Here is a 20686-nt window from a genome sequence, read left to right on the forward strand (position 1 = left end):
CTACCTAGCGGGTGATGCCTTGAAATGGGTCACCCCCCTATGGGAAGCATGGGATCCTCTCGTCCTTGACCTGCAGGCCTTCCTGGTGGCCTTTCGTGTGGTCTTCGAGGACCCTAACCCTGAAGCCCCTGCTGAAGCGTCACTTCCCAATATCCCGGAGCAGCCCCGACGGGTAATGTGTGTGGGTAGCGCAATAGTCCTCCAGCCCAATGAGACTACTGCCCACCCAGAATCCTCACAGGGTGACTACGCTTTCCGGAATACTTCTCCCAACCTCAAGAGGCAGTCCAGACGTGCTAGACGTAGAGGCAAGCCGTCACGCCAGGGTCTGTCCTCCCTGAGACCTCCTGACCCCAACCTTGAAGTCCCTACTGAAGCTTCATCTCCCTGTATCCCGGAGAAGCCCCAACGGGTAATGTGCGTGGGTAGTGCACCAGTTCTCCTGCCCGAAGAGACTTCTGCCCATCCAGACTCCACACAGGAGAACTTCCTGCACCCTCCATCAGATGCTTCACCCACTTTAACCGGTGTGCATGTCCAAGGATGCTCCAAAGCTGTGGTTACCTCAGAGTCTGTGCACCTCTACTACCTGGTGGAGGACCCCCTGTTGCCTCCTGAATCCTCCGGGATACCACTCGATGACAAATGGAGAGAGACTTCTCTACACCCGGTACTCGATACTTTGTACGCTTCGTCCTGTGAGCCTGACAATGGGTACCCCAAAGTGGTAGTTACCCCCGAGTCTCTACACCCCTCCGACTAGGCGGAGGACCTCCAGTTGTCTCCTGAACCCTTCGGGGTGCTACCTGGTAGCGAAAGGACAGAGACTCTCCTATACTCTGTACCTGATGCCTCGCTCGCTTCGTCCAGTGAGTCCAACCTAGTGTACTCCGAAGCAGAGGTTAACCATGAGTCTCTACACCCCTCTGACCAGGCAGAGGACCTCCAGTTGTCTCCAGAACCATTCGGGGTGCCACCTGGTGGTGAATGGACAGAGACTTTCCTATATCCTGGATCTGATACCTCGCTTGCTTCGTCCAGTGAGTCCGACCTAGTGTACTCTGAAGCAGAGGTTACCCGTGAGTCTCTACACCCCTCTGACCAGGCGGAGGACCGCCAGTTGTCTCCAGAACCCTTCGGGGTGCCACCTGGTGGTGAATGGACAGAGACTTTCCTATACTCGGTACCCGATACCTCGCCTGCTTCGTCCAGAGAGTCCGACCTTGTGTACTCTGAAGCAGATGTTTTCTCTGAGCCTCTGCACTCTTCTGACCCGGCGGAGGACCTCCAGTTGCTTCCTGAATCCTCCGGGGTACCACCGGATAACAAAGAGGCAGTGACTTTTCCTCATCCTGTACCTGATAACCCGTCTATTTCTTCCTGTGAGCTTGACAAGATGTACCTCGAAGCAGAGATTACCCCCAAGTCTCTGTCCCCCTCCAAACCGGTGGAGGACTTCCAGTTGTCTCCATTACCCTCTGGGATGCCACCTGAAAGTATGTGGAGTGAGACTTCCTTGTGTGCTGTTCCTGGTACTCCACCCATTTCGTCTGTTGCTAAGGGTGGCTGGATGGGAGGTAGCATCCTAGCTACCCAGAGGAGACCAGTTTTTCCGGTGGACAGTGGAAGTGATCTCTTCGAAGGGAAGAATTGGCCCTCAAATTCCCTGCGGGAGATTCTGGCAGGCCTGAAGAAGAGGGGTCGTAAGGGGGGGGGGTACTGTAACATAACTGGCGGCGTCCTTGCATAGTGGTCCATCTCCCACTGTGCAAGAGCGCGCACTTGATCTCCTGTCCAGAATGTCTCTCTGGCTTCCCTCCATGCTGTCTGTTTGTGTCTGTTACTGCTGCTTAAGGGCGGTGCCCGATCACTTCCTGCTTTTTGTACCTGCTGTGGGTCACACCCCTTGTGCGTCCTCAGCCTATTGCTGTCTGTCACCTGGTATATAGCTCAGCTGCTCCCATCTATCCCTGCCTGAGCATAGTGTTTCATTCAGTGTGTGCTTGCACTCTGAAGGTGCCAGGTCCCGTTCTTTGTCTCCTGCCTTGCGGTATCAGTTCCCGTGTCTGAACTGAGTCCTGTCTATGTCTCCTGCCTTGCGGTGTCAGTTCCCGTGTCTGAACTGAGTCCTGTCTTTGTCTCCTGCCTTGCGGTATCAGTTCCCGTGTCTGAACTGAGTCCTGTCTATGTCTCCTGCCTTGCGGTGTCAGTTCCTGTGTCTGAACTGAGTCCTGTCTGTGTACTCTTGCCTGCTGCCTCTCCTGGAGGCTGTATTTCCAGTCCTGTCTGTACACTCTCCTAGCCTGTTCCTCCCGCCTTCTAGGGGCCGATTACCTAGACCCGCTCCTGTATCTTGTCTGTCCTGTCTGAACACGCTCCTTGCCTGTTCGTCCCGCCTCTCTGGGGGCCGTATTCCCAGACCCGCTCCTGTATCCCGCTGCAGTGTCGGTCTCCTCCGTACACTCAGTTCCAGTCTGAACTCTCTCCTATCCTTTACCTGTTTTGCCTCTATGTCCGTTCCCTTCCTTTTTCTGCAGAGTCTGAACTCGTACCTAACTCCTGCTTGTTGTCTCTGGACTCCCGTTTGTGAGTTTGTGGTCCACTCGCTACTTCACTGCAAGTACCCTGTGGATATATGGCTCTGCCTTTCTCTTCCTGTCTGTTCCGTGTGAACAGAGCCCTGTCCCCCCTGCTCTGCTTTGTTTGCCGCTCTGCGGTTTCCGCTCTGCTCCTGCCTTGTTTACCGCTCTGCAGTTTCCGCTCTGCTCCTGCCTTGTTTACCGCTCTGCGGTTTCCGCTCTGCTCCTGCCTTGTTTACCGCTCTGCGGTTTCCGCTCTGCTCCTGCCTTGTTTACCGCTCTGCGGTTTCCGCTCTGCTCCTGCTTAGCTTGCCTCTCTTGCGGCTTCTGCCCTGCTCTTGCCTTGCTTGCCGCTCCTGCGGTTTCTGCTCTGCTCCTGACTTGTTTGCCGCTCTGCGGTTTCTGCTCTGCTCCTGCCTTTTTTGCCGCTCTGCGGTTTCCGCTCTGCTCCTGCCTACTTAGCCGCTCTGCGGTTTCCGCTCTGCTCCTGCCTTGTTTACCGCTCTGCGGTTTCCGCTCTGCTCCTGCCTTGTTTACCGCTCTGCGGTTTCCGCTCTGTTCCTGCTTAGCTTGCCGCTCTTGCGGTTTCCACTCTGCTCTTGCCTTGCTTGCCGCTCCTGCGGTTTCTGCTCTGCATCTGCTCGCTGCTCCGGCAGTCCTGTCCTGCTCTGCTTCTGCTCGCTGCTCCGGCAGTCCCGTCCTGCTCTGCATCTGCTCGCTGCTCCGGCAGTCCTGTCCTGCTCTGCTTGCGCTCGCTGCTCCGGCAGTCCCGTCCTGCTCTGCTCTTGCCCACCGCTTCGGGCATTCCCTCTCTGCTGTGTTTGGCTACCGCATCTGCGGTTCTGTTTCTGTGACCCAGTCTGTACTGGGTCTTTTCCTCTCTGTAATCCAGCCCGTCCTTTCGGCCAGTACCTCGCCGCCTGCATACTCGCCTGTATCCACCCGTCTGCATACCTGCCGTGTTCGCTTATATCCACCAGTCTGTGCCAGCCTAACCTGCCTGTTCCAGTAATCCCTGTGTGGGTCAACCCCCGTGTCCGGAGTTTGACCTGGAGTAGCACCTGGTCCCTCTGCCCGGTTTCTCCTTGGTGCACTGGCGTCGTATGCCGTCGTGCCACCTTGGTCGGATCGGCCAGATACTTAGTCACTCCCCTCCAGGCACTGTCCGGTTCATGGTCCAGTGGAACCACTACTCCCGCACACGCCAGTCAGTCCGGGCGTGTACATAAAAGCGAGCAATCTGGCCGTGACGGGGCGGGCTCCGAAGGGTCCATGCAAAGTCTGTGCCGTCCCTACAGGTGTGGTTTGTTTAGCAGTGATTCACCCGCCACATCAGGTGTCTTCAAAAATGTCTCGGCGCAGGGTCTGCTGCAGGCTAAACCCTTCATCGCGGTAATGTGACAGAAAGAGCAAGCTGGACCCGTAACTTGGGGGCGGAGCGAGACGTCCAGGGGTGAATGAAGGAAGAGGGTGAGATGGTTGCCAGTGACTTTTAGCTGCTCTTCAGGGGGGACGGTCGTGTTGCCTGCAAAGGTCTTCTGCTTGGGGTTACCGGTGGTTGCCTCCAGACACGCGGGAGACGCTGGTCCTGGTGAAAAGGAGCCTAGTATTAAAAGTAAAGAAGCAACAATGCTGGAGGCCCACGGTGATCAGAAGTATGCTGGTATTTTGCAGAGATGAAATAGTGCAAGAGAGAAAGCAAATGAAAAAAAGAAAAGAGAATGAATGTGTGCACTTGTGAAAGGGAATGGAAAAAAGGCATAGAAGAGAGTGCCCCCTGCTGGTGGAAGGAAGGAAAAAGCAAAATCCTACAGCATGTGGTATTCCCAGGCGGTCTCCCATCCAAGTAGTAACCAGGGCCAACCTTGCTTAGCTTCCAAGATCAGATGAAATTGGGCGTGCTCAGGGAGGTGTGGCCATAGGCAAAGACAAGCCTCTCACTTGCTGCTTTTCTACTTTGAAGTCTGGCTGCCGGCTGCCCTTTCCAGTGCTCAGCAAGACCAGGTCTTTTTGTGCTTTCCCTTCTCTTCAATTTTTTTGCTGGCTTCCTTAAAAGGTCTTGTAGACAGAAGGCCCCACTCAGAGCCGCTGACCTCACTGATCGGCTGCAGCGCTGTCGACGGAACGTCAGCTTCACGGAAAATGCCACAGGCCGGGAGCAGAGGCGAGACTCACCGGTAGACCCGGGTAGGGTGAGTAGAGCGCGGTTAGTTGCTTTCTAATAGCCTGCAGCCGGGGATTAACTTTTAATGAACGGGAACAATCACTTTGACTGTCTGCAGCGCGCCACACCTAGGAAGCGCACTCTCACACACAAGTCAGCATGCACACGTGCTCGCACGTGACAACACCCCCTATCTGCCCCTACAACCTCTACGTCACCATGCGTCAGACCCTCCTGCCTGTTTTATGATTTCAGGGCCCTAGCAGGAATCACCCCCACCCACCCCAATTCCTTCCGCACCTTCCTTGCACTGAGGTTAGCTATTTGTCAGCCGTCTGCCTTGGTTACACAAGCTTCTTTGCAGAGAAACATCTTACTTGTGCTGGCCCTTGCTAGGCGGCCGGCATCCAAAACCTTCCCTGGGCACCTGCTGCAAGCCTGGCCCCTTCACGGCCCCGGGTGCTTTTAACGCCATCATTTCCACACGGCGAGCTGCGGTGTCAATAAGCACTCCTAGCCGTGGCAAGGAGCTCGGTGTCAGGCCTGCGTGGTAGCGTACTTAGCTGCCAACTGGCTCAGAGGCCTTGGGGCTTCCATCATCTAAGTTACTTAGGGTCGGTGTCCGGCAAGGCGCCGTTCCATGCTAGCCGAGCTGGCAGTAGGGCAAAACGTCATCAAAATGGTCTACAGCACCTGGTGCTCCCAGGTGGTCTCCCATCCAAGTACTGTCCGAGCCCAGCCCTGCTTTGCTTCCGAGATCAGACGAGATCGCGCGTATCCAAGGTGGTATGGCCAGTGGACGCTGCTCGATCCATCGCCCGGCCAGCCTTTCTCAGGATCGCTTGATGGCGAGCAATCTGGCCGTGACGGGGCGGGCTCCGAAGGGTCCATGCAAAGGCTGTGCCGTCCCTACAGGTGTGGTTTGTTTAGTAGTGATTCACCCGCCGCATCAGGTGTCTTCAAAAATGTCTCGGCGCAGGGTCTCCTGCAGGCTAAACCCTTCATCGCGGTAATGTGACAGAAAGAGCAAGCTGGACCCGTAACTTGGGGGCGGAGCGAGACGTCCAGGGGTGAATGAAGGAAGAGGGTGAGATGGTTGCCAGTGACTTTGAGCTGCTCTTCAGGGGGAAGGGTCGTGTTGCCTGCAAAGGTCTTCTGCTTGGGGTTACCGTTTGTTGCCTCCAGCCACACAGGAGATGCTGGTCCTGGTGAAAAGGAGCCTAGTATTAAAAGTAAAGAAGCAACAATGCTGGAGGCCCACGGTGATCAGAAGGATGCTGGTATTTTGCAGAGATGAAATAGCGCAAGAGAGAAAGCAAATGAAAAAAAGAAAAGAGAATGAATGTGTGCACTTGTGAAAGGGAATGGAAAAAAGGCATAGAAGAGAGTGCCCCCTGCTGGTGGAAGGAAGGAAAAAGAAAAAGCCTACAGCACCTGGGATTCCCAGGTGGTCTCCCATCCAAGTACTAACCAGGCCCAACCCTGCTTAGCTTCTGAGATCAGACGAGATCAGGCGTGTTCAGGGTGGTGTGGCCGTAGGCGCAGATGAGCCTCTCACTTGCTGCTTTTCTACTTTGAAGTCTGGCTGCCAGATGCCCTTTCCATTGTTCAGCAAGACCAGGTCCTTTTGTGCTTTCCCTTCTCTTCAATTTTTTTGCTGGCTTCCTTAAAAGGTCTTGTAGACAGGATGCCCCACTCAGAGCCACTGAGCTCACTGATCGGCTGCAGCGCTGTCAACGGAACGTCAGCTTCACGGCCAATGCCACAGGCCGGGAGCAGAGGCGAGACTCACCTGTAGACCCGGGTAGGTTGAGTAGAGCGCGGTTATTTGCTTTCTAATAGCCTGCAGCCGGGTATTAACTTTTAATGAAAGGGAACAATCTCTTTGACTGTCTGCAGCGCGCCACACCTAGGAAGCGCACTCTCACACACAAGCCAGCATGCACACGTGTTCGCACGTGACAACACCCCCTATCTGCCCCTACAACCTCTCCGTCACCATGCGTCAGACTCTCCTGCCTGTTTTATGATTTCAGGGCCCTAGCAGGAATCCCCCCCCCCTCCCCAATTCCTTCCTTGCCTTCCTTGCCTTCCTTGCACTGAGGTTAGCTCTTTGTCAGCCGTCTGGCTTGGTTACACAAGCTTCTTTGCAGAGAAACATGTTACTTCTGCTGGCCCTCGCTAGGCGGCCGGCATCCAAAACCTTCCCTGGGCACCTGCTGAAAGCCTGACCCCTTCACGGCCCCGGGTGCTTTTAACGCCATCATTTCCACACGGCGAGCTGCGGAGTCAATAAGCACTCCTAGCCGTGGCAAGGAGTTCTGTGTCAGGCCTGCGTGAAGGGCGTCGGGGTAGCGTACTTAGCTGCCAACTGGCTCAGAGGCCTTGGGGCTTCCATCATCTAAGTTACTTAACACTAGGACTACTTGACTCGTGACCCCGCCTAGAACTACTGAAAGTAGTCATTTTGACTCCTTGCTTGTTTTCGTTTATTTTTAGAGTTTCATTTGTGGTTATTTATTAATAATTATATTTTTTGTAATGTATTATTATTGTGAGATCCAATTGATTGTTTTTTTTCTGCTTTTCTTATTTTTCTACAGAAAATAACAATAATTATAATAGACGTTTTTCAAACATTTTTTTTTATTCAAGTGCACACATATAAACAACAACTGAAGAACAAAAAGCAGAGAAAATGTAGGTGGAGGAGCATAAAAATGAAAATATGGCGCAGAATTCACCTTCTAAACATTTGGTGTTTCGCATTTTAGGCATTGCCTTTGATTTATGGCAGTACATTGCCCACACAAAGACTTACCACAAGTCTTACAATTTCCGACAGATCTATTTTTCTTGCACTTTTCTTTGATCTGGCAAAATTTTGTTTGAACCATCACTTCTGAGCATGTAGAAACTTGGGACGTGGAACCCTTTTCCCTATCTGTGACATAAGGACCACTCAACTCTCTCACAAGCGTTTGCAAAAATGCCTTGCGTGACATTTTTTGGTGGGTAATCTCCTTGAATATTATCCATGCATTTATACCCGCAAAGTCTAAGGCATTTTCAAATGCATGAACAGGCCATCTCCTTGTGCATGTTCGTGTGGTATATTTTCGTGCCATCTGATCCACTACATCTACTCCATATTTTGTTTCATTGTAAAACTTTACCGTTTCTGGAGTTTTTTTAGCGGAATCAGACGCAACAACAACATCTGGATGGATGGAACTCAAAATGACAACATTTTTGTTGGGCTTTCCTTGATCTACTGTAAGTGTAAAATTGTCTTCATTTCTAAACATTTTAGTGTTGTACAATTCCTCTTTCACGGATTTTATTTCTTTAGGCACTTCTCGCCTTATCTTGTTCAGTGTTCCCACGATGGTTGTTCCTTTGCTTTTTAGCTGTTTAGCTAATTTTACTGAAGTAAAATAATTATCGGTTGTAACATTGCGACCTTTTTTCAAAAACGGGTCCAATAACTTCATTACCACATGGTCAGCTAAACGGTCCTCAGCACGGCGTGTGTCATCTTTGCCTAGATAAGGGAAGCCATTTGCCAGATATTTGCTCCTCTTATCAACAGCTGACCAATATTTGTGGCCATATTTATCTGGTTTGGAAGGCATGTACTGCGTGAATGGACACCTAGTTTTGCTTTGGAAAAGTTGCTCATCCACCGTTATGTATGGGCCAGGTTTGTAACACGCAATACAATTTTCAATAAACCTGTCCCACACAGTAGAAAATAGAGCAAACTTGTCCGTTTGCAGTCTCTCCGATCGAGTAGATTTCTCATCAAATCTGAGAAACCTCATAATTTCAACAAAGCGGTCCCTAGACATTGTCGCTTTGCAAAACGGTATTCCCCAGTCATTACACCAAATACTGCTAATCGAGTGACGGTTCGTGCCAGATATTCCACGAGCATAGAATATCGCAATGAATGCATCTAGCTCCTCATCAGATAGAGTAAACTGTAAATTATTGTTCCTGCATGCTTCTGCAAGCGTACAGTTCTTTATATGTGTCAATATATATGAATCAAAAAATAAATGCCATGCGCTCAAAGGACTATCGATAATGATATTTCTTCTGGCGTATCCTGTAGGGCCAGGTGCTTCTCGAAGAATATTTTGGCTGTCACGCCTACCAGGCAAGTGTTCTCCAATTTCAACAGGTTTCCATTGAATACCATCCGCTGAAACTAGTATTCCTTCAGATTCGCCTTCTCTGGTGTTTGTTGTTGCATTACCTTCGCCGCCATCGTTATCTGTTGTTCTTTCATTTCTGGGACGTTTTGCTGATTTTTTCTGTCCACGACCAGGAGGATGGTCACGAGGCAACATAACTGCATGAGCCCGATCCCCAGTTGATGTGCTTGGAATATCTGTGAAAAAGTTGATGAATATTTAGAATTTTTGTATTGTAAGGGTCCGTGCACACTGGCTGGATTAGCGGCGGAATATCCGACCGGATATTCTCACCACAATCCGGCCCGTACCTGCCCGCTCAGGTACAGAGCGGAGTTTCATACCTGAAGCTCCGCTCCGAACCCCGGGCTGGAGCCGCTGTCTGGGACGGAGCCGTGCTCGCGCGTAAGCAAGCGCTGCTCTGTCCCTGACAGCGGCTCCAGCCCGGGGTTCGGAGCGGAGCTTCAGGCATGAGAGGGCAGGTAGGGCCTGTATTGCGGCAAGAATATCCAGATGGCTATTCAGCCAGAATTCTGCTAGTGTGCACAGGCCCTAACTCAGTGTGTGGAAGAACAAATAAATACACATAACTACTTACCTTCTGGATTTGTTCCTTCTGAGTCTTCAGATTCACTTGATATGTTCTGAGGAATGAAATCTTCATCACTGTCAGAATCAAATACATGTTCCTGCAATTCGGATTCCGATTCATCCTCCGGTATGGATTGCAAAGTAGCCAGAATATCCTGAGGCTTTATCAAACGTCTTCTCTCCATATTCCTCACAAATTCCATAATTCTATATAGTTCCCTGCTGAAAAATAGAAATGAAATGAAAACTAAAAGAAATAATAACTGTTCTGCCACCTTCAAAAGTAGGTGGGCTGAATCAGTTGACAGACAGCTAAACTATTTCATAACAATTCATACCTGTATGAGTCTTCAGAGCTCGTATGTCTGCGTCTGTTCTCTTTGTCTCTTCAGCTGAACTGAAAGTAAAGTTACTATCCAGAATACTGTCTCCTGCTAGGACCTTAGAAAAACACCACCCTTCATTAGCATAAGATAAGAGCCTAGAGTAAACAAGCTATTTTGTTCAGCATTACACAGTAATACAAGCAGGTAAAACACAAGGAAAATGTGAAAAGTTGACATGTAAATTGAACTACATCTATATGAACATCAGGGTAAATAAGACAGAGTGAAAAAATTATGCACAAAACTTTATAGCAACATTTAGTGACAAAAGGACCTCAAAATATAGTAGGGAGTCAAAATGACTCCCTTCAGTAGTTCTTGGTAAATTTTGAAAAAAACGCGCAAATTTTTCACGAAAATTATTTATTCTCACAAAATCTTGCTTCACATCATATTTGAGGAAAAGTCACCGAGTTTCAAGCCGGAATTCTGAAAAATGTAGTCACAGAAGAGAAATAAAAAACGAAAGGAGTCAAAATGACTCCATCAGTAGTTCTAGTGTTAATTAAGGTCGGTGTCCGGCAAGGCGCCGTTCCATGCTAGCCGAGCTGGGCAGTAGGGCAAAACGTCATCAAAATGGTCTACAGCACCCGGTGTTCCCAGAAGGTCTCCCATCCAAGTACTAACCAGGCCCAAATCTGCTTAGCTTCCGAGATCAGACCAGATTGGGCATGTTCAGGGGCATGTTCAGGTTGGTGTGGCCATAGGCAAAGACAAGCCTCTCACTTGCTGCTTTTCTACTTTAAAGTCTGGCTGCCGGCTGCCCTTTCCAGTGCTCAGCAAGACCAGGTCCTTTTGTGCTTTCCCTTCTCTTCAATTTTTTTGCTGGCTTCCTTAAAAGGTCTTGTAGACAGAAGACCCCACTCAGAGCCGCTGAGCTCACTGATCGGCTGCAGCGCTGTCGACGGAACGTCGGCTTCACGACCAATGCCACAGGCCGGGAGCAGAGGCGAGACTCACCGGTAGACCCGGGTAGGGTGAGTAGAGCGCGGTTAGTTGCTTTCTAATAGCCTGCAGCCGGGGATTAAATTTTAATGAAAGGGAACAATCCCTTTGACTGTCTGCAGCGCGCCACACCTAGGAAGCGCACTCTCACACACAAGCCAGCATGCACACGTGCTCGCACGTGACAACACCCCCTATCTGCCCCTACAACCTCTCCGTCACCATGCGTCAGACTCTCCTGCCTGTTTTATGATTTCAGGGCCCTAGCAGGAATCACCCCCCCCCCCTCCCCAATTCCTTCCGCACCTTCCTTGCCTTCCTTGCATTGAGATTAGCTCTTTGTCAGCCGTCTGACTTGGTTACACAAGCTTCTTTGCAGAGAAACATGTTACTTCTGCTGGCCCTCGCTAGGAGGCCGGCATCCAAAACCTTCCCTGGGCACCTGCTGAAAGCCTGGCCCCTTCACAGCCCCGGGTGCGTTTAACGCCATCATTTCCACACGGCGAGCTGCGGAGTCAATAAGCACTCCTAGCCGTGGCAAGGAGCTCGGTGTCAGGCCTGCGTGAAGGCGGCGGGCTAGCGTACTTAGCTGCCAACTGGCTCAGAGGCCTTGGGGCTTCCATCATCTAAGTTACTTAAGGTCGGTGTCCGGCAAGGCGCCGTTCCATGCTAGCCGAGCTGGGCAGTAGGGCAAAACGTCATCAAAATAGTCTACAGAACCCGGTGTTCCCAGGAGGTATCCCATCCAAGTACTGTCCGAGCCCAGCCCTGCTTTGCTTCCGAGATCAGACGAGATCAGGCGTATCCAAGGTGGTATGGACAGTAGATGCTGCTCAATTCATCGCCCAGCCAGCCTTTCTCAGGATCGCTTGGTGGCGAGCAATCTGGCCGTGACGGGGCGGGCTCCAAAGGGTCCATGCAAAGGCTGTGCCGTCCCTACAGGTGTGGTTTGTTTAGCAGTGATTCACCCGCCGCATCAGGTGTCTTCAAAAATGTCTCGGCGCAGGGTCTCCTGCAGGCTAAACCCTTCATCGCGGTAATGTGACAGAAAGAGCAAGCTGGACCCTTGTGCTTTCCCTTCTCTTCAATTTTTTGCTGGCTTCCTTAAAAGGTCTTGTAGACAGAAGGCCCCACTCAGAGCCGCTGAGCTCACTGATCGGCTGCAGCGCTGTCGACGGAACGTCAGCTTCGCGGCCAATGCCACAGGCCGGGAGCAGAGGCGAGACTCACCGTTAGACCCGGGTAGGGTGAGTAGAGCGCGGTTAGTTGCTTTCTAATAGCCTGCAGCCGGGGATTAACTTTTAATGAAAGGGAACAATCCCTTTGACTGTCTGCAGCGCGCCACACCTAGGAAGGTCGGTGTCCGGCAAGGCGCCGTTCCATGCTAGCCGAGCTGGGCAGTAGGGCAAAACGTCATCAAAATAGTCTACAGAACCCGGTGTTCCCAGGAGGTATCCCATCCAAGTACTGTCCGAGCCCAGCCCTGCTTTGCTTCCGAGATCAGACGAGATCAGGCGTATCCAAGGTGGTATGGACAGTAGATGCTGCTCAATTCATCGCCCAGCCAGCCTTTCTCAGGATCGCTTGGTGGCGAGCAATCTGGTCGTGACGGGGCGGGCTCCAAAGGGTCCATGCAAAGGCTGTGCCGTCCCTACAGGTGTGGTTTGTTTAGCAGTGATTCACCCGCCGCATCAGGTGTCTTCAAAAATGTCTCGGCGCAGGGTCTCCTGCAGGCTAAACCCTTCATCGCGGTAATGTGACAGAAAGAGCAAGCTGGACCCTTAACTTGGGGGCGGAGCGAGACGTCCAGGGTTCTACAGCACCCGGTGTTTCCAGGAGGTATCCCATCCAAGTACTGTTCGAGCCCAGCCCTGCTTTGCTTCCGAGATCAGACGAGATCAGGCGCATCCATGGTGGTATGGCCAGTAGACGCTGCTCGATCCATCGCCCGGCCAGCCTTTCTCAGGATCGCTTTGTTATGATCTGCTACAGAGACTAAGGAAAGAAAGGAGATCTATCCCTACAATAGAACTAAGCTAGATCCCTACGATGTAACGGGGAACCTGATCCTGCGATCAGACCCGCTAAAGTCCTCGGCTAGTCTGAACGCAGACCTATAGATGTGAGGGAGGGATCCCTACAAGATCTAGGGACTGGGAAAAGTTGGACACCTCCTAGCAGAAATAGTAGAAGTCAAAGACAAACACACAACAAAAAGGCATAGGGGTCAGAAGACCTAGCAAAACTAACAGAGAACGGCAACAGAGCAACAAGCTAGCTCAACAGTAGTAAATACAAATGAAGTCCAGCAAAGCCAGGTGGGCGGAGCGGGATTAAATAGGCAAAATGGTCATGTGACCAGCAAACTAAAAATACCTAACAGGAGAGTTGTAACAGTACCCCCTCTTCTAAGAGGATCCTCCGGATCCCCTAGGCCCAGGCTTACCAGGAAACCTCCTGTGAAACGCTCGGACAAGTCTGGGGGCAGAAACATAATCCGCTCTCACCCATGAGTTATCCTCAGGTCCGAAACCCTTCCAAGCGACGAGATACTGCAAACTCCCTCTATACCGTCTAGAATTTAGGATGCGGGAAATTTCATATTCCCCGTCCTCCACCACCGGAGGAACAGTGGCAGAGGCGTCACCATCCGACACATCAGCTTTTTTCAACAGAGAAACATGAGACACCGGATTAATCCTCCAGGACGTAGGAACCTTCAGCCTAACAGCAGATTGGTTAACTATCTGAAGTACCTTAAAGGGCCCTACGAACTTGGGACCCAGTTTTTTAGAAGGAATCCTCAATCGCAGATTCTTAGAGGACAACCAAACCATGTCACCAACCGCAAACAAAATCTCTTGCCGTTTCCTATCAAAGTACCTCTTAGATTTTTTGTTAGCCTCCTGAAGATTACCACGCACATCCGTCCAAACTCTCTCCAAATCACCGGAAAAACTCTCCTCCTCAGGCACAGCCGAAACCAATTTGGAAAATGACACAAAAGACGGATGTCTCCCAGAACAACAAAAAAAAGGCGAACACCCAGCAGAAGAGGATGTATGGTTGTTAAGAGCAAATTCAGCAAGTGGCAGAAACTCAGACCACCCCTCTTGATTGTCTGCCCCAAAACAACGCAAGAACTGCTCAACATCCTGGTTCTTCCTTTCTGTCTGGCCATTAGACTCAGGATGATATCCGGATGAAAACGACAAATGAACTCCCAACCTGTCACAAAAGGCACGCCAAAAACGAGCCACGAACTGAGGTCCCCTATCAAAAATAATGTCAGTAGGAACACCATGTAGTCTGATAATCTCCTTGACAAAGGCCTTAGCGAGTGTCTTAGCGCAAGGCAGTTTGATGAAGGGAACCAAGTGACACATCTTGCTAAAACGGTCCACGACCACCCAGATGACCGTGAAACCTTCAGAGGGAGGAAGGTCAGTAATAAAGTCCATAGCCAGATGTGTCCAAGGTGCACTAGGAACCTCCAGAGGGCAAAGCAACCCCGCAGCAGGAGCATGCGAAGACTTGGATCTTGCACACACAGTACATTGGCGCACCCACTTAATGACTTCCTTCTGCCATCCAGGCCACCAAAAACTGCGACCCACAAGTCTCTTGGTCTCAGAAATTCCTGGATGACCTGCCAACCAAGATTCATGACACTCAACAAACAAATCTCTCCTAAAGGTCCTAGGCACAAACAACCTCCCATGGGGAGTGTTAGATCGGGCATTCTCCTGTGCTTTAAGAATCTCATCCTCCAAAATGGAGTCCAAAGCAGCAATCACAACACCTTCTTGTAAAATGGTCTCCTCTTCCTCCTCAACACTGACCATGGGAGAAAAGCTGCGAGACAAAGCATCCGCTTTAACATTCTTGGTACCCGGGATGTAAGTAACGGAAAAATTAAACCGCGAGAAAAAAAGTGCCCACCTAGCCTGACGGGCATTCAAGCGCTTGGCAGCATCAAGATAGATCAGATTTTTATGATCAGTGAAAACCTGAATGGGAAATTCAGCACCTTCCAAGAGATGACGCCAGTGTTCAAATGCGAGTTTAATCGCCAGCAATTCCCGATTATCAATATCGTAATTAAGTTCAGTCTCGGAAAAATTTTTTGAAAAAAAGGCACAGGGATGTACTCCATCCTTGTTTTCCTGAGACAACACCGCACCAACCCCCACCGAAGAAGCATCAACCTCAACCAAAAACGGCTTAGTCACATCAGGCTGCATAAGGATGGGAGCAGAGGTGAACCTCTCCTTTAGAAACACAAAAGCTTCAATGGCCTCAGAAGTCCACTGAACCGCATTAGCACCTTTCCTGGTGAGATCGGTCAGCGGTTTGACAATAATAGAAAACTTTTTTATGAATTTTCTGTAATAATTGGCGAAACCCAAAAACCTCTGTATCGATTTCAAACCAATAGGCCTAGGCCATTCCTGCACAGCTTGAACTTTAACCGGGTCCATCTCAAAACCTTCACTGGAGATAATGTAGCCCAAAAAACTATTTCTCTGTACAGTGAACTCACATTTCTCCAGCTTAGCAAAAAGCGAATTGTCCATTAATAACTGTAATACCTCACGTACGCTTCGCCAATGAGACTCCAGATCCGGCGAATAAATCAAAATGTCATCCAAATACACAACCACATTTTTGCCGATTAAAGGTCTAAGGATATCATTAATAAGATTCTGAAAAAATGCTGGAGCATTGGTGAGACCAAAAGGCATAACCAGATTCTCAAAATGACCCACAGGAGTGTTAAAAGCAGTCTTCCATTCATCACCCTCCTTCATGCGCAACAAATTGTATGCCACCCGGAGATCAATTTTAGAGAACCACTTGGCCCCCACTAACTGGTTAAATAAATCAGGAATCAATGGCAGTGGGTAAGGATTGCATACAGTAATTTTATTAATCTCACGAAAGTCCAGACAAGGACGTAAACCGCCATCTTTTTTTTTTACAAAAAAAAATCCAACAGCCACAGGAGACTTGGAAGGCCTAATGTGACCGGCGGCCAAGCTTGTCTGTATGTATTCTTCCAAAGCCTTTCTTTCAGGAATAGTAAGATTAAATAAACGACTCTTAGGAAGAGTCGCACCAGGGACAAATTCAATGGTACAATCATAGTCTCTATGGGGAGGCAAAACCTGCGACTCCTCCTCAGAAAAAACTCTCCAAAAATCCTGAATAGGTACAGGCAATTCCCCTCTATCCACAGCAGCAATGCGCCCGTTACAACACTTGTCATGACACTTAGGGCTCCAGGACTTAATTTCATTGGTAGACCAATCCAGTACAGGATTGTGCAATTTTAACCAGGGTAGCCCCAATATTACTGGAGAAGGCAAATTATCCAATACCACCAAATCCAAATTCTCTTGATGAATACCATTAATAGTGAGGGGAAATTCACAGACCTTGTGAGTAACACTCTTCAAGGGAGAGCCATCGACAGAAACCACAGCAATAGAGGATGACAAAGTTTTAGGTTCTAATCTAAGTTTTTCCAAGAATCCCCCATCAATCACATTCAGAGTAGATCCACAATCCACAAATACCCGAAATTCAATTAATTCATCCTGAGCAGCAGTAGTGGCAGATAGGAATACTCCCTTAGAATTTAAACAGGCAATACGAGCATGACTGACCATTTTTTTTCTTTCTTCTTACGAAGCACACAGCTCTTAATAAAATGACCAGAATTTCCGCAATAGAAACACAAGCCTTCAGAAAGTCGGCGGTCTTTTCCTGAGAGCGGGGTGCCATCGGCTCTCCATTGTCAGCACAGAACCTCTCAGGACTCGAAGCTGACATAGCAGAGGATTTGCTCTCATTAACCCTTTCACGCAGTCTCCTGTCCACCCGTATAGCTAATTGCATTGCCTCCTGCAAGTTTCCAGGTGTGGGATAAGCAATCAGTAAATCCTTTACCCTTTCACATAGCCCTGCAAGAAACAAGCTTTTCAAAGCAGAATCGTTCCACCCCACCTGGGCAGACCACCGACGGAATTGAGAACAATAGTACCATCTCTATGCTGATGACACCCAATTATACACCTCTGCTCCGGACATCACCCCTGCATTACTACAAAAGACCAGTGATTGTCTTTCTGCTGTCTAACATTATGTCCTCCCTCTACCTAAAACTGAATCTGTCAAAAACTGAACTACTCGTCTTTCCTCCCTCCATTAATCTACCTGTGCCCGATATTGCCATCTCCGTTTGTGGCTCAACCATTACTCCCCAGCTACAAGCCCGCTGTCTTGGGGTCATTTTTGATTCAGATCTTTCTTTCACTCCTCACATCAAATCACTCGCTCGTTCATGTCATCTACACCTCAAAAACATCTCAAGAATCAGGACTTTTCTCACCTTTGACTCGGCAAAAACTCTTACTGTCGCTCTTATTCATTCTCGTCTTGACTATTGCAACGCTCTACTAATCGGTCTCCCTCTTACTAAACTCTCCCCTCTCCAATCCGTCCTGCACGCAGCAGCCAGGATCATATTCCTCGCCAACCGCTACTCAGATGCCTCTTCCCTGTGCCAGTCATTGCATTGGTTGCCCATCCAATATAGAGTTCGTTTTAAACTTATCACGCTTACCCACAAAGCGCTCCATGCTTCAGTACCCCCCTACATCTCCTCCCTTGTCTCAGTCTACCACCCTACACGTGCCCTCCGTTCTGCAAATGACTTGAAACTAAAATCCTCCATAATCCGAACTTCCCACTCCCGTCTCCAAGATTTCTCGCGTGCTGCGCCAATTCTCTGGAATGCACTACCCAGGACAGTTCGATTAATTCCCAATACCCACAGTTTCAAGCGAACCCTAAAAACACATTTCTTTAGACTGGCGTATCACCTAAACACACTCTGTCCGTCCCAGCTTTCCCCCATATTAAAATCTTCTTCAACTTCGGGTTCAAACCAACCATGCACATAAAAGCCTCTGTCAGGACTGCACACATACTGGCTGGCGACCAGTCCATGTATTATTTATCCTATTCAGTATATCAAGGCTGCATTATACAATATATGTACTTTTTACCTTTTGTGTCTCCCCCACTTCCTCATAGACTGTAAGCTCGCGAGCAGGGCCCTCACTCCGTTCGATATGAGATATGCTTATTCTGTATTGTCTGTATAAGTCCCCCCTAAAATTTGTAAAGTGCTGCGGAATATGTTGGCGCTATAAAAATAAACTATTATTATTATTATTATTATTATTATTTTTCCACATTACCCGATCCCTGCCTCAAACGTCTTAATTCAGACTCAGCAGATGAGACACGATCAGGATCATCAAACAACAAACCCAAAGCAGAAAAAAAACTATCCACTGATCTAAAGCACGGATCACTAGGTTGGAGAGAGAAGGCCCATCCCTGAAGATCTTTGCGCAAAAGTGACATTATGATCCCTATGCGCTGTGATTCATCACCAGAGGATCCGGGTCTCAAACGAAAATATAATAGACAAGCATTTTTAAAAGAAAAAAAATCTTGTTGTTTGCCAAAAAATAGATCAGGCAGACGTACCTTAGGTTCCACAAAATGCGCTCCAGAACAGCTACTCACGTGTTGTTGGAGCTTGGTCACCTCCAGAGAGAGTCCCTGCAAGCGTTGAGCCAAATCTTGCACCGAGACCATGATGGAAAACTGGAGGTCTTTTCTTAGAGAAATTTTTTTTTTTTTTTTTTTTTTATGGCTGGAATTACTGTTATGATCTGCTACAGAGACTAAGGAAAGAAAGGAGATCTATCCCTACAATAGAACTAAACTAGATCCCTACGACGTAACGGGGAACCTGATCCTGCGATCAGACCCGCTAAAGTCCTCGGCTAGTCTGAACGCAGACCTATAGATGTGAGGGAGGGATCCCTACAAGATCTAGGGACTGGGAAAAGTTGGACACCTCCTAGCAGAAATAGTAGCAGTCAAAGACAAACACACAACAAAAAGGCATAGGGGTCAGAAGACCTAGCAAAACTAACAGAGAACGGCAACAGAGCAACAAGCTAGCTCAACAGTAGTAAATACAAATGAAGTCCAGCAAAGCCAGGAGGGCAGAGCCGGATTAAATAGGCAAAATGGTCATGTGACCAGCAAACTAAAAAAAAACTAACAGGAGAGTTGTAACACGCTTGGTGGCGAGCAATCTGGTCGTGACGGGGCGGGCTCCGAAGGGTCCATGCAAAGGCTGTGCCGTCCCTACAGGTGTGGTTTGTTTTGCAGTGATTCACCCGCCGCATCAGGTGTCTTCAAAAATGTCTCGGCGCAGGGTCTCCTGCAGGCTAAACCCTTCATCGCGGTAATGTGACAGAAAGAGCAAGCTGGACCCGTAACTTGGGGGCTGAGCGAGACGTCCAGAGGTGAATGAAGGAAGAGGGTGAGATGGTTGCCAGTGACTTTGAGCTGCTCTTCAGGGGGGAGGGTCGTGTTGCCTGCTAAGGTCTTCTGCTTGGGGATACCGGTGATTGCCTCCAGCCACGCGGGAGACGCTGGTCCTGGTGAAAAGGAGCCTAGTATTAAAAGTAAATAAGCAACAATGCTGGAGGCCCACAGTGATCAGAAGGATGCTGGTATTTTGCAGAGATGAAATAGCGCAAGAGAGAAAGCAAATGAAAAAAAGAAAAGAGAATGAATGTGTGCACTTGTGAAAGGGAATGGAAAAAAGGCATAGAAGAGAGTGCCCCCTGCTGGTGGAAGGAAAGAAAAAGCAAAAGCCTAGAGCACCTGGTATTCCCAGGCGGTCTCCCATCCAAGTACTAACCAGGCCCAACCCTGCTTGGCTTCCAAGATTAGACAAGGTCAGGCGTGTACAGAGTGGTTTGGCCGTAGGCACAGACAAGCCTCTCACTTGCTGCTTTTCTACTTTGAAGGCGCAGACAAGCCTCTCACTTGCTGCTTTTCTACTTTGTAGGCACAGACAAGCCTCTCACTTGCTGCTTTTCTACTTTGAAGTCTGGCTGCCGGCTGCCCTTTCCAGTGCTCAGCAAGACCAGGTCTTTTTGTGCTTTCCCTTCTCTTCAATTTTTTTGCTGGCTTCCTTAAAAGGTCTTGTAGACAGAAGGCCCCACTCAGAGCCGCTGAGCTCACTGATCGGCTGCAGCGCTGTCGACGGAACGTCAGCTTCACGGCCAATGCCACAGGCCGGGAGCAGAGGTGAGACTCACCGGTAGACCCGGGTAGGGTGAGTAGAGCGCGGTTAGTTGCTTTCTAATAGGCTGCAGCCGGGGATTAACTTTTAATGAAAGGGAACAATCCCTTTGACTGTCTGCAGCGCGCCACACCTAGGAAGCGCACTCTCACACACAAGCCAGCATGCACACGCTGCCCCTACAACCTCTCCGTCACCATGTGTGTCACCCTGGCCTGGATGCCACAAAATGTATTAAAGCTGTGTCTGAGAGCAAGGGGTAGGTTCTCTGGTCAGGGGAATATTAGCATGCAATGCTTCCTGTCTCAGGCCAGTAGGGGGAGCAGGCTGCCCCTATAAAAGCTGGTGCTGGGGGCAGGGTTAGAGAGAACTGGATTGCCTGTCTCAGCTCTGAGACGTGTCCCAGAGTGGAGCAGGGACAGAAAGTTGATTGCACCTAAGAGGAAGTGTGGCAGGAGGAGAGCCACAAGCCAGAGACAAGAGGCAAAGAGAGCCTGTCTTGGCAGAGAAAAGACTTAATTTTACCAGACTTTGGTGTCTGAGGCTGGAAGAATTCCACATCCCCCAGCAGAGAACCAGTCCGCAAGGGACTGTACATTCCTTGGCCTAAGAAGCCTGGAGGCCCTGCCACAACCGAA

General features: G+C 49.5%; 1 protein-coding gene, 1 non-coding gene and 7 pseudogenes across 2 annotated transcripts in view; all 9 read right to left on the reverse strand.

Moving 5' to 3' along the window:
* LOC141264708 (uncharacterized) overlaps nt 1-9975 on the reverse strand; it is a 184270-nt gene extending 174295 nt beyond the window's left edge. The window contains exons 1-3 of the mRNA XM_073676973.1: nt 9872-9975; nt 9541-9755; nt 8310-9139 (exon numbers count right to left, since the gene is read on the reverse strand). Of these exons, the coding sequence (XP_073533074.1) occupies nt 8310-9139; nt 9541-9736 (1026 nt within the window). The 5' untranslated portion in view covers nt 9737-9755; nt 9872-9975. The remainder of the gene's footprint in view (nt 1-8309; nt 9140-9540; nt 9756-9871) is intronic.
* Nucleotides 4385-4503, reverse strand: LOC141270022 (5S ribosomal RNA; annotated as a pseudogene).
* Nucleotides 5425-5544, reverse strand: LOC141267981 (5S ribosomal RNA; annotated as a pseudogene).
* LOC141266666 (5S ribosomal RNA) lies at nt 6166-6284 on the reverse strand. The gene has a single exon (XR_012320695.1). It is a non-coding gene; the product is annotated as a 5S ribosomal RNA (ribosomal RNA).
* Nucleotides 9976-10497: 522 nt separating the features above from the next.
* Nucleotides 10498-10628, reverse strand: LOC141269678 (5S ribosomal RNA; annotated as a pseudogene).
* A 944-nt stretch (nt 10629-11572) lies between these two features.
* Nucleotides 11573-11692, reverse strand: LOC141269199 (5S ribosomal RNA; annotated as a pseudogene).
* A 595-nt stretch (nt 11693-12287) lies between these two features.
* LOC141269200 (5S ribosomal RNA) lies at nt 12288-12407 on the reverse strand (annotated as a pseudogene).
* Nucleotides 12408-12675: 268 nt separating this feature from the next.
* On the reverse strand, nt 12676-12795 carry LOC141269114 (5S ribosomal RNA; annotated as a pseudogene).
* A 6817-nt stretch (nt 12796-19612) lies between these two features.
* Nucleotides 19613-19731, reverse strand: LOC141269401 (5S ribosomal RNA; annotated as a pseudogene).
* Nucleotides 19732-20686: the final 955 nt, after the last annotated feature.

The sequence above is a fragment of the Phyllobates terribilis genome, unplaced genomic scaffold (genome assembly GCF_046119375.1).
Source record: "Phyllobates terribilis strain yellow unplaced genomic scaffold, ASM4611937v1 Scaffold_4__5_contigs__length_816908805, whole genome shotgun sequence".
Lineage (NCBI taxonomy): Eukaryota > Metazoa > Chordata > Amphibia > Anura > Dendrobatidae > Phyllobates > Phyllobates terribilis.